General features: G+C 44.1%; 2 protein-coding genes across 2 annotated transcripts in view; one reads left to right on the top strand and one right to left on the bottom strand.

The window, feature by feature from the left end:
• The window catches only part of LOC132765774 (zinc finger protein 850-like), a 1095673-nt gene that overhangs the window by 358128 nt on the left and 723911 nt on the right, over positions 1-13634 (top strand). The gene's annotated exons all lie outside the window — the stretch shown is intronic.
• LOC137094779 (zinc finger protein 208-like) overlaps positions 1-13634 on the bottom strand; it is a 208478-nt gene that overhangs the window by 10744 nt on the left and 184100 nt on the right. Inside the window, exon 8 of the mRNA XM_067465594.1 lies at positions 3080-4448. Coding sequence (XP_067321695.1) covers positions 3080-4448 — 1369 coding nt within the window. The remainder of the gene's footprint in view (positions 1-3079; positions 4449-13634) is intronic.

The following is a 13634-nucleotide window of genomic DNA, read 5'->3' as shown; positions in this document are numbered from 1 at the left end:
AAAGCCTTCGACAATACATTGAGAGGTATAATTAGTAAAATTTATAAGATATTAATTGAAATGAAGGAGGAAAAAATAAAAAATAATACCCTTAAAGAGATTTGGGAAGAAGATTTAGGGATAAAAATAAGTGAAACAGAGTGGCAACAATTATGGGGACAAAGATATTTAAAAAATCTATCAATACAGGTTAAAGAAAATTATTACAAGTTAATATGGAAGTGGTATCTGACACCAGTAAGATTAGCATATATGAATAAAAATAATTCAAAAAATTGTTGGAGAGGGTGTCAAGAACCAGGAACATATATACATATGTGGTGGCAATGTAAATATGTAAATAACTTTTGGGAGAAAGTATTTAGAGAAATAGAAGATATAATGAATATGAAAATTGATAAAAGTCCTAGTATAGCTTTATTATCATTACATAATAATAAGCAATTGAAAAAGGAGGATAAAGAAGCGATAACAAACCTATTAACAATAGCAAGACTGCTCATAGCAAGGAACTGGAAAAAAGAAATGAATATACAAATAGAGGAGTGGTATAAGGAAGCATGGAAATTAGCAATAAGCGATAAGCTGACATGTATATTAAAGATTACAAAAGGTATATGGAAACAAAGTGACTTTGATGGTGTATGGGGAAAATTTGTTGTAAATGGTTTAAAAAACAAGGAAGGAAAGTTACCATCACAAGAAGAAATGAGATTTTGGACAGATGATATGTAAAAATTGTGGCTTGAGACGGGTGGAGGGGAGTACGGTGGTGAAAATAAAAAGGGGAAAAATGCTTAAGTAAAACAATAAAATAACATGTTAAAGAGTGTGTTGTACAAAATGTAACAGTAATAACAAATGTATAACAAATGTAGCAATTGTGATAAATCAATAAAAATTATTATTATAAAAAGAAAAGAAAAATTCTGTATTCATAAGATAGTTAATATGCAGATTTGAGAAATGTGCATTTGATATAATGATGTGTGGGTATGAATGAGTAGATTGGAAGGATGTATGGATGGAGTTAATAATTTTGGAAGCACCAGTATAATATTAAGGCCTGCAATGACTAACTACCTGCTCGCTGGACTGTAATTAAATGTTGCTAAGGAGAAGTGGAAAAAAGTAAACTGTGTGAGGTTTATTTTCTATTCCAACTGGAAAGAATGACAATTGCAGTAATCTGCCAACAAACCGACATAACCCTGAGCAGGGGTTTATGGAATATATAGCTTGGTTCAATTCCATTTTTGGTTCCGTTCAGCATGCTTTTTGATTGCAGGTGCAACTACAGCTCCCAAATATCTGGGTCTGTTTTCCCCAAACCTCTTCAATATTTTCCTTTGTTCATGGAAATTGCATTGTTGGTTTAGTTCAGAATGGTTTTTTGATCACAGGTGCAACTGCAACTCCCTAATGGCTGGGTGTATTTTCCCCAAACTTCTCAAGTATTCCCAAACTTCTCTGTTGGTCATAGGTGTTCTGTATACCAAGTTTGGTCCAGCTCTGTAATTTGTGGGGGTCTCAGTGGTCTGTGGAAGTCAGAGCTGAATCGGTTGAAGGTACTGCAAATTTATTATTTATTTACTTACTTACTTCACTTGTATACCGCTCTTCTCAGCCAACGGCGACTCAGAGCTGTTAACAACCAGTATCAACAATACAGTACAAAATCATTAGTCATTTAAAACAGTAATATCAATTAGTTAACATCAGGACATCAATACAACAATACAGGAAAACAACAATCCATCACATCTCATCAATAGAATCAGAATCCGATCTCGTTGTCCATTAATCCATATTCCAGTAATCAATCAATTGCACTGCTTAGTTGAAAGCCTGTTTGAAGAGCCAGGTCTTCACTCTCTTCCTGAATGCCAATAAGGAGAGGGCCGATCTAATGTGTGTAGGAAGGGCGTTCCACAGCTGGGGGGCCACTACTGAGAAGGCCCTGTCTCTCGTCCCTGCCAGGCGGGCTTGTGAAGCCGGCGGGACCAAGAGCAGGGCCTCCCCAGATGATCTTAACGTCCTAACTGGTTCATAGGAGGAGATGCGTTCGGACAGTTAGGTCGGGCCATCATCCATTGACTATACTCCCCCAAATATATTATTTTCGTGATTAATCACCATTCTTTAATTACGTTCACTTTGTAACCATGAAAATCCATCATGCATATCAGATATTTACATTACATTTCATAACAGTGGCAGAATTACATGTTGTTGTTTTTAAATTAAGTAACATGACAATCAAATGTAACCCTCTGAATGATTGTCACAGGGAGCTGGCTTTCTGCTGCTCCAAGAACAGGACCTCACTTTAGGAATTTAAATGACAAGAAAGGGGAATCTACCAAACTTCTCAAAGCATCTAGTTTGAAATCTAATGTTTACCACAAAGGCTGACCAGAGGAAAGACAGTCCAGTCCCACGGTGATACCGGTGTCCAGAGAAGCAAAAGAATTCTCCAAAACAGTCCCAACTCAAACAAACCAAAACAAAAAATGAACAGGAGTTCAAACCCAAGAAGAGAGTCGTATTGGATAATTGAGATAAACTACCTCTCTTATCTCAATCTTCTTGACTTTCCAGCATCTGCTTGGAAAGCAGAATGGAAATAAACAAAGCATGCTACTTAAATCAGCTTCAAAGCCTGGAGCGGCTTACTTATCTTTTATTGCACATTTACACTATAAACTATATACAGGAGCAGAATAAATCATGTCCGATCACTTTGCCATACATCACTGGAAGCAGACGCTGCATTCCTGGCTTATAAGATCTCCAAACGTCCGGTGTCTTCACAGGAACCGCTCTGGCAATACATCACAGCTCCATGCATTTAACTCTTGCATTACTTACATCACACAGTTTAAACTACAAGCAATATTTCACTACACATTTAAACCCATGTTCTGACAAGTTGTCTAAGAAATTAATCCAACATCAAGCCAAATGCTACTTGAAGCCAAGGGAATCACATGTGTTCACTGGGAAATGTTGAATGTTTAGTCTACAGCACCAGAATGTCCAGAACTCATTATTTCTCTATTGCAACACATTTTATTAGTTTCGTACCAGCTCTTTGGATGGGCATCTGTATGGTTTTTCTTCTGTATAAGTTCTCTGGTGGTTTACAAAGGATGAATTCTGAGTAAAACATTTCCCACAATCCTGGCATTTGTACGGTTCCTTTCTTGTATGGATGCTCTGGTGTTTCAGAAGTGATGACTTCCAAGGAAAACATTTCCCACACTCCTGGCATTGGTATGGTTTCTCTCCAGTGTGAAGTCTTTCATGCCTCACCAAGTGTGAACTGTTAGTAAAACATTTCCCACACTCTTGGCATTGGTATGGCTTCTCTCCTGTGTGGAGTCTTTTGTGACACACCAAGGCTGAACTGTAAGTAAAACACTTCCCACACTCCTGGCATTGGTATGGTTTCTCTCCAGTGTGGAGTCTTTTGTGACACACCAAGGCTGAACTGTAAGTAAAACACTTCCCACACTCCTGGCATTGGTATGGTTTCTCTCCTGTGTGGTGTCTTTTGTGGCTTAACAATTGTGTATTGTAAGCAAAACATTTCCCACACTCCTGGCATAGATATGGCTTCTCTCCTGTGTGGAGTGTTTTGTGCTTTGACAACTTTGAACTGCAAGCAAAACATTTCCCACACTCCTGGCATTGGTATGGCTTCTCTCCTGTGTGGACTCTTTTGTGGCTCACCAAGTGTGAACTCTGAGCAAAACATTTCCCACATACCTGGCATTGGTATGGCTTCTCTCCTGTGTGGAGTCTTTTGTGGCTCACCAAGGCTGAACTATCAGCAAAACATTTCCCACACTCCCTGCATTCATAAGGCTTGTCTCCTGTGTGGAGTGTTTTGTGCTTTATCAAGTTTGAACTGCAAGCAAAACATTTCCCACACTCCTGGCATTGGTATGGTTTCTCTCCAGTGTGAAGTCTTTTGTGCATCACCAAGTCTGAACGGTAAGCAAAATATTTCCCACACTCTTGACACTGGTATGGCTTTTCTCCTGTGTGGAGTCTTTTGTGGCACACCAAGGCTGAACTCGAACCAAAACATTTTCCACACTCCTGGCAATGATATGGCTTCTCTCCTGTGTGAACTCTTTTATGCCTCACCAAAGCAAAACTGCGAGCAAAACATTTCTCACACTCCTGGCATTGGTATGGTTTCTCTCCTGTGTGGATTCTTTTGTGGCTCACCAAGTGTGAACTCTGAGTAAAGCATTTCCCACACTCCTGGCATTGGTATGGCTTCTCTCCTGTGTGGAGTCTTTTGTGGCTCACCAAGGCTGAACTGTCAGCAAAACATTCCCCACATTCCTTGCATTGGTATGGCTTCTTTTTTGTATGGCCCCTGTTGTGTCCATTCCTGTGTTTGGTGAATACATTGCTCTTTTTCCATATATCTGCTGTGAAGAAGGACAGAAACAATCATTCTTCAGTGTGAGTGATAAGGACTCTAGGGAAATGGTATAAGAAGGTGATTGAAATAATCCTTAAAACAACATAGATATGGAGCAAAATTAGATATAAAAGCTGTCCTCTCCCCACCCCTTGTTCAGTAAAGAGGGAAACTGTTTGACTGCCTGGAGCCCCTAAGGGAGAGATGAATAACATATGCTCCAGATGATACATTTTTCTCTTCCCAGCCTTGCTTTTTATTCTGTCTCATTCTCTCTGGGGGAATAGATGCCTTTTCCCTTCATATTGACATGCTTGCCTTTTTTTCTCTAGCTAAAACCTTTCCTTGATACCACCCATTTCACTATCGTTCTCTCCTTTTTATTTCTCTCCCCCAACCTCTGGTATAGGGCCATCATCTAGGGATATTTCAATTGTCATTACACAGATTCTATGTTCATTTATTGCACTGCAGTTATTCTTCAAAAGCTTGGTCCCATAGCCCTAATTTAACTTTCTCACGGAAGGCTAGAAGGGAAGGAGTTGATCAAATATCACTGGGGTGGGAGTTCCACAGCTGATGAGCCACCATTGAAAAGCCCCTGTCTCTCTTCCCCACCAGTCGTGCCTGCGAAGGAGACAGGACCGAGAGTAGGGCCTCCCAGAAGATCTTAATCTCCATGATGGTTTATTGAGGTTGATACGTTGGAACAGGTGAGCTGAATGCCAAATGGAGCAGACGGGATGCGGATAGTCCACTTGAGGCTGCTTTTCGTTCAATCCTCCTTGCCGAAAGAGGTTTGGAGGCTTCATAAGGGGGTGATGTAGGAAACCTCTTCCAAACTTGAATACCACTGTTTTTCCTGATCCATTCTCCAGTTGAACACCACACTGATAATTAGATGTGTAGCCACTTCTGCGTATCTAAAGTTTTTTCTTTTTCATGATCCATTCTCCGGTCCCTCTCTCCAGTCTATTTGCTTCCTCCCTCTCCCTGCCTCTCTCTCACACACACTCTCATAGAGAGGAGGGATGCGGGAGAGAGAGAGAGAGAGAGATGGGGTGATCACTCTTTATGGTTTTCCAGGGAGCCCAGATGTGGCAATTGTGTGTGGTATGCTTGTTTTTGATTCCAATTATGGATGTCGTTCCCACTTGAGTCAGAATTGGTGCTAACGTTGCAGTTGCTCAGGCACCAAGTCAATACATTATTATTCATGAAGTTTTGGGCGTCTAATTGGTTTTACCAAAACCCTTCCATGTACCTGGTTTAAATTCTTTTTAAAATACTGTAATTCTCTTAAATTGTCTCAGTATGTTTTAAGTTTTAAAACTACTTGCATCATTTGCATTTGCTTTCTCAGTTTTCCTGGATGCCCTTCTCCGATCTCTACAGGGAGAGTGGAATATTCAAAGGTCCAGGAAGTCATCACACAGACATCGACCATGAAGAAAGTATAATATAAAAGCCACAGTCCCACCTGAGGCCCAAAGAAGGTTCCAAAAGGAGGTTTAGGACAAGAGGAGAAGCTGTAATAGTTTCTAAGACATGCCACCTTGAAATAGCAAATCAGCTGAGAGAAAAAGAAGGGAGATTGTCCTCTGTATCAGAAGGGACCCGTATATTACCAATCTGTCATGTATTGCTAACGTAAGCCCTGTCTTTTTTTAAAAAAATATTTTTATTATAAATTTTGAGTACATAAAAAAGGTTAGATGTTGTCACATAAGCCCTGTCTTGAGGACCCTCAGTGACTGAGATGACTTCGGTTATTGCTCCCACTAAGGAACTGCTGACTGGGATCCTGCATTTGGAAATAGAAATCTCCATCCGTGAGGGAGCCTTACCAAGAGAGATCACCATCCCATGAATCTCCTCCATGATCTGCCCATGCAAGGCTTTCTGACCAGGATTCAGGAGAGCCCACTCCTCCAAAGAGAAATGGACAGCCACGTCCTCAAAGGCGATTGGCCGCTGGTGGAAAAGAAAAATAAGGGAAATCAAGAAAAATAATTACAAGAATCTTTTGAAATGATTTACATTTATGTTGGTTCAATCTTTTCTGTTTCAAAAGATGTTTGATGACTGAGCTTGCACCAAATGACCCCCCCAGGCAGCTCCCTTCCTCCCCTCCCAGGAATCCTTCTGCTTACCTGATTCAGTTCCACTCCATCACAAAGCGGAAGATGCAACAACATCATTCCAACCCCTGGGAGAGAGAGAGAGAGCAAGGGGTGGAAAGCTGATTACAGAAACATGTCTCAGAGGTTATAATTAGGGTCTTGAAAAGAAACCCATGAGGATGTTACCAGGAACATTCTCCAGCCCAGGAACATGTCACATTTCATAGAATCATAGAATCATAGAATCAAAGAGTTGGAAGAGACCTCATGGGCCATCCAGTCCAACCCCATTCTGCCAAGAAGCAGGAATATTGCATTCAAATCACCCCTGACAGATGCCCATCCAGCCTCTGCTTTAAAGCTTCCAAAGAAGGAGCCTCTACCACACTCCGGGGCAGAGAGTTCCACTGCTGAACGGCTCTCACAGTCAGGAAGTTCTTCCTAATGTTCAGATGGAAACTCCTCTCTTGTAGTTTGAAGCCATTGTTCCGCGTCCTAGTCTCCAAGGAAGCAGAAAACAAGCTTGCTCCCTCCTCCCTGTTGTCAGTTTGTCTTCCACTTCAGTTTCAGGCCTCATCTTATCTTCGGGTATTACCTGGAAACATACTGAAGGGCTGAATTTTCAGTCAGATCCAACTTAAGGCTAATGTACAAGTATTGCAAGAAAGAAAACTGCAAATCACAATGAAATTGTACCTTTTACAATTAAATGCTTACCCAACTCCTGTAGGGAAAAGGTCCGCAAGGCTAAAGCACAAAACGAGCTCAGGCTTGCCAGGGACATTAAAAACAATAAAAAGGGATTCTATTCTTATGTCAGTAGAAAAAGGAAAAACAAGGAGGCGATAGGGCCTCTTTGAGGAGAAGATGGGGCAATGCTGACAGGGGGTAGGGAAAACGCAGAACTACTTAATCCCTTCTTTGCCTCGGTCTTCTCACAAAAAGAAAGTCATCTTCAACCTCAGCAAGATGGAGTGGATGAGGGATTTGAGGACATCCAACTCCAAATTGGGAAACAGGTCATCCAGAAATACCTGGCCGCTCTAAATGAGTTCAAGTCCCCAGGGCCAGATCAACTACACCCCAGAGTATTGAAGGAACTAGCGGAAGTCATTTCGGAACCATTGGCAACTATCTTTGAGAGTTCTTGGAGAACGGGAGAAGTTCCAGCAGATTGGAGGAGGGCCAATGTGGTCCCAATCTTCAAGAAGGGAAAAAAGGATGACCCAAACAACTACCGTCCGGTTAGCCTCACGTCGATATCGGGCAAGATTCTGGAAAAGATTGTTAAGGAAGTGGGCTGCAAACACTTAGAAACAAATGCGGTCATCGCTAATAGTCAACATGGATTTATCAAAAACAAGTCATGCCAGACTAATCTGATCTCTTTCTTCGATAGAGCTACAAGCTGGGTAGATGCGGGGAATGCCATGGATGTAGCGTACCTGGATTTCAGTAAGGCCTTCGACAAGGTCCCCCATGACCTTCTGGCAAGGAAACTAGTCCAATGTGGGTTAGGCAAAACTACGGTGAGGTGGATCTGTAATTGATTAAGTGGACGAACACAGAGAGTGCTCACTAATGCTTCCTCTTCATCCTGGAAAGAAGTGACGAGTGGAGTGCCGCAGGGTTCCGTCCTGGGCCCGGTCCTGTTCAACATCTTTATTAAAGACTTAGATGAAGGGCTAGAAGGCATGATCATCAAGTTTGCAGACGACACCAAATTGGGAGGGATAGCCAACACTCCAGAGGACAGGAGCAGGATTCAAAACAATCTTGAGAGATTAGAGAGATGACTGGCCAAAACTAACAAAATGAAGTTCAACAGTGACAAATGCAAGATACTCCACTTTGGCAGGAAAAACCAAATGCAAAGATACAGAATGGGGGACAATGCCTGGCTCGAGAGCAGTACGTGTGAAAAAGATCTTGGAGTCCTCGTGGACAACAAGTTAAACATGAGCCAACAATGTGATGTGGCGGCAAAAAAAGCCAATGGGATTTTGGCCTGCATCAATAGGAGCATAGTGTCTAGATCTAAGGAAGTCATGCTACCCCTCTATTCCGCTTTGGTCAGACCACACCTGGAATATTGTGTCCAATTCTGGGCACCACAATTGACGAAAGATATTGACAAGCTGGAATGTGTCCAGAGGAGGAAGACTATAATGATCAAGGGGCTGGAGAACAAGCCCTATGAGGAGTGGCTTAAGGAGCTGGACATGTTTAGCTTCAGAAGAGGACTGAGAGGAGACATGATAGCCATGTATAAATATGTGAGAGGAAGCCACAGGGAGGAGGGAGCAAGCTTGTTTTCTGCTTCCCTGGAGACTAGAACGCAGAACAATGGCTTCAAACTACAAGAAAGGAGATTCCATCTGAACATTAGGAAGAACTTCCTGCTCAATCTATGATTCTATATACTCATCTCAAGGCCAAATGATCCTACATGTATGTCTTCTCTAGCTCAAATGGATTGTGCATTTCTTACAATCCCCTGAGGGGGAAGTTACACAGGCATAAAACAGCAAAACACCCAAAGGGTTCCTTCTTACCCTCCAAGGCTGCAGCCCCATCTCCTTCCTGGTGGAGCTCCTTCTGATGGAGGCTCTGGGTGGTCTCTGATGGAGGTTTCTCAGATTCAGAGACATCAGGGAGGACTTCAATGCTGTTAGTATGGGCCTAGAAGAGCACAGAAAATTCCAGAAGTAGTATGGAGAAAGATCAGGGTCATCTAATTTGAGTAGAGCATCAACTGAGCTCACAATGGATATGGAGGTGAGAGCAGGAGGGGCAGAACAGGTGGAAAAAGAGGCCGAGGGAGGAGAATCTGGCTTCTCCCTCACATCGGTCCCATCTTGGAAGGAAGGCAGGATGTATGTTTAAACTCTCCATCAGTCCCAAGGTGAGTGAAGCCAAGAGGCAATGCTCTCACCTGTCCGTCCTGCTTCTCGTCCTCTGCCCGACTCAGGAGGAAGCCTTCCGCCAGGGCCACCGCCTGGGAAGAGGTCTCTGCCCCACACTCTCGGACCCAGCTCCCCATCTCTGGGGGCAGGAGGCTCAGGAACTGCTCCAGGATCACCAGGTCCAGCATCTCCGCCTTGGTGTGTTGCTCTGGCTTCAGCCACTGGCGGCAGAGAGAGTGGAGGCGGCTGCAAACCTCTCTGGGTCCCTCGCCCTCTCGGAAGGAGGAATGCCTGAAGCGCTGGCGCTGGATGTGAGCCTGTGTAGTTCTTTCCCAGAATTCCCCACTGGTCTCAGGGGCCTTGCCTATTTCAGGTCCAGGTGAGTTGGGTCTCTCCATGTTGGAGTCACTCTGATGAAGAACCCAACCGTATCCAAGATGCTTTTCCTTCCTCTTCTCTCAAGGGAAAGAAATCCCTCAATAGGCTCTACTCCAAAATGCTTAAGCAACACTCACATTCCCTCTAAGAAAGAAAGGCAGAATTAGACAACAGGTTTCATGAGGCTTTTTTTGTTTTTTTGGAGCGTAAAAACAAACAAACAATCCCTTTATTTACTTCAGAGCCAGGTAATGCTGGGCCCTCCTTCCACTGGGGCCTCTGCTTCTCAGCCTCCAGACTCACCTGGCCTCCCATTGAGCTCCCATTCAGTCCCAGCCCACACTGAATCCCCCTGTGATTCCTTCAGCTGATGCCTCATCATCCATAACCTTTCGTGTAAAGAAGAATCAAGAGACTTTAAAACAAGAGACAAAAATAATACGACTAAACTAAAATATTTGTAAATCAAGATGACAAACAGAAACTCTGAATTATTTAAGCACTCAAGGGTGGTAAAAGAGGACTCAGAGAGGCAGGTGAGTGGGTGGGGAGGGGAACGCCCTGGGCCTCTCTCTCTCTCTCTCTCTCTCCCTCCTCCTAAGGATCCCCGGTTGCTCCCTTGTGCTGACCCCCATCCCCTCTGCACCAGGCCCCCTTCTCTCCATGGCGCCCAAGGCTCAAGGCCACCCTCCATCTCCTTCCGAGGAGGAGAGCTTAGGAAGGGGTTGTTTCCCTTCTTCTTGGTCAGGGAGTGTGTCTCCGCCTGGGTCAGGAGACCAGCCTGGGAGGGAAGGAGGCCGAGCCCAGCATTTTATATTGCTATGATGTCTTTTGTTTTATGAAATTGCTTTATTATTGTTTATAATTTGCGTTTTTGATTTTGTTTTTATTTTATGAAATTGTTGCTTTGGGCTTGGCCTCATGTAAATAAATAAAGTTTATTATTATTATTATTATTATCATCATCATCATAATGAGATTCCCTGTAGTAACCTACGGATGTGAGAGCTGGACCTTAGGGAAGTCTGAGCGAAGGAAGATCAATGCTTTTGAGCTGTGGTGTTGGAGGAAAGTCCTGAGAGTGCCTTGGACTGCGAGAAGATCCAACCAGTCCATCCTTCAGGAAATAAAGCCCGGCTGCTCACTGGAGGGAAGGATACTAGAGACAAAGTTGAAGTCCTTTGGCCACATCATGAGGAGACAGCAAAGCCTGGAGAAGACAATTATGTTGGGGAAAGTGGAAGGCAAAAGGAAGAGGGGCCGACCAAGGGCAAGATGGATGGATGGCATCCTTGAAGTGACTGGACTGACCTTGAAGGAGCTGGGGGTGGTGACGGCTGACAGGGAGCTCTGGCGTGGGCTGGTCCATGAGGTCACAAAGAGTCGGAGACGACTGAACAAATGAACAACAACATCATAATGAGAGGGGATATGATAGCCATGTATAAATATGTGAGAGGAAGCCACAGAGAGGAGGGAGCAAGCTTGTTTTCTGCTTCCTTGGAGACTAGGACACGGAACAATGGCTTCAGACTAGAAGAGAGGAGATTCCATCTGAACATGAGAAAGAACTTCCTGACTGTGAGAGCCGTTCAGCAGTGGAACTCTCTGCCCCGGAGTGTGGTGGAGGCTCCTTCTTTGGAAGCTTTTAAACAGAGGCTGGATGGCCATCTGTCAGGGGTGATTTGGATGCAATATTCCTGCTTCTTGGCAGAATGGGGTTGGACTGGATGGCCCATGAGGTCTCTTCCAACTCTTTGATTCTATGATTCTATCAGTAGGTTAGTAGGTTGGCCTTTCTCTGCCTGCTTGTGTCTCCTCCTAAAGATCCTTCAGTTGGAGAACCTGGTGACCCCCAACCCCATGTGAGTCTAGGCCTGTGCCCACTTTGTCCCTCCCTCCAGGTGTGTTGGGCTTCACCCTCCCTTTGGCCCTTTGGAGAAGGAATGGGAAGAAGGCTCACCACAAGAAGAAGGAGGAGAAGGAGGAAAGAGAGAGGCCAAGAGGAGGAGGAGGAGAAAGAAGCATGGGGAGGCCAAAGAGGCAAGCTCTCCTCTCCCAGCCAGGCTAGGAAGGGTGAAGGGGAGGGAGTTTGGTTCCTAGAGGGACAGGAAAGGTGATATAAGGAGGACCACTTCCTTCCTGCCTCTCTGGGAACCACACTCCCTGCCCTTAACCCTTCCTTGCCCAGCATGACACTCTAAGGAGGGGGAAAGTGCATCTCTCCAAAGCCCTGGAACCAAAGGACTGAAGGTGAAGGCAGAGATTGAGTCATGGAAGAAACATTCCCTATTCATAGGATAATTAATAAGATATCTTCTCTCCCTGCCAAACCCTTGCTCTCCAACCCCACTGGACATTAATCCATCCATCCAGGGAGCAGAAGCAGAGCCTCAATCTACAACAGAGAAAGAAGGTCTCAGTCCAGGGTCAAGTGTGTGTCTGTCAACTGTAAAATAAGACGTATGAAACTGATTCGTCAAGCAATGCACGCTGAGATGTTTGAGCCTGGGACTCTTGGATACTGTTACATTTTGATCAGGCTTGAGCTATGCAGATGTAGAGAGAAGTAGAAGAGCCATGTATAAATATGTGAGAGGAAACCACAGGGAGGAGGGAGCAAGCTTGTTCTCTGAGCCATAGCGTCTAGATCTAGGGAAGTCATGCGACCCATGCTCTATTCCGCCTTGGTTAGACCACACCTGGAATATTGTGTCCAATTCAGGGCACCACAATTCAAGAGAGAGATTGACAAGCTGGAATGTGTCCAGAGGAGGGAGACTAAAATGATCAAGGGTCTGGAGAACAAGCCCTATGAGGAGCGGCTTAAGGAGCTGGGCATGTTTAGCCTGAAGAGAAGGCTGAGAGGAGATATGATAGCCATGTATAAATATGTGAGAGGAAGCCACAGGGAGGAGGGAGCAAGCTTGTTTTCTGCTTCCCTGGAGACTAGGACGCGGAACAATGGCTTCAAAATACAAGAAAGGAGATTCCACCTGAACATGAGGAAGAACTTCCTGACTGTGAGAGCCGTTCAGCAGTGGAACTCTCTGCCCCGGAGTGTGGTGGAGGACCAAGCTTGTTTTCCGCTTCCCTGGAGACTAGGACAAGGAATAATGGCTTCAAACTACAAGAAAGGAGATTCCATCTGAACATTAGGAAGAACTTCCTGACTGTGAGAGCCGTTCAGCAGTGGAACTCTCTGCCCCGGAGTGTGGTGGAGGCTCTTTCTTTGGAAGCTTTTAAACAGTCATAGAATCAAAGAGTTGGAAGAGACTTCATGGGCCATCCAGTCCAACCCCATTCTGCCAAGAAGCAGGAATATTGCATTCAAATCACCCCTGACAGATGGCCATCCAGCCTCTGTTTAAAAGCTTCCAAAGAAGGAGCCTCCACCACACTTTGTTGGGAGGTGATTCGCTGGCCCTGATTGTTTCCAGTCTGGAATTCCCCTATTTACTGAAGATCGTTCTTTATTTACTGTCCTGATTTTTTAATACTGGTAGCCAAAGGGTTAGGGTTAGGGTCATAACAATAAATAAAGAACAACACTCAAAAACGGGTGAATTTCAGACAGGAAACAATCAGGGCCAGCTAATCAGTTCCCAACAAAGGAAGTTATAAGCCAGACCTTAAAACTACTAAGCTATTAAGTGCTAATCAAGGTGGTCAAATGAAACATTCACAGCTACCTCAAAAAGACAAGAGTTCTTTCTCCCACCCTAGACATTCCACCGGGTGGGAGACATTTTTCTAGGTTCTAGTTTCCAACAGACCTCACAACCT

This window comes from Anolis sagrei, chromosome 2, assembly GCF_037176765.1.
Source record: "Anolis sagrei isolate rAnoSag1 chromosome 2, rAnoSag1.mat, whole genome shotgun sequence".
NCBI lineage: Eukaryota > Metazoa > Chordata > Lepidosauria > Squamata > Dactyloidae > Anolis > Anolis sagrei.
This window is presented reverse-complemented; position numbering and strand designations above follow the sequence as displayed.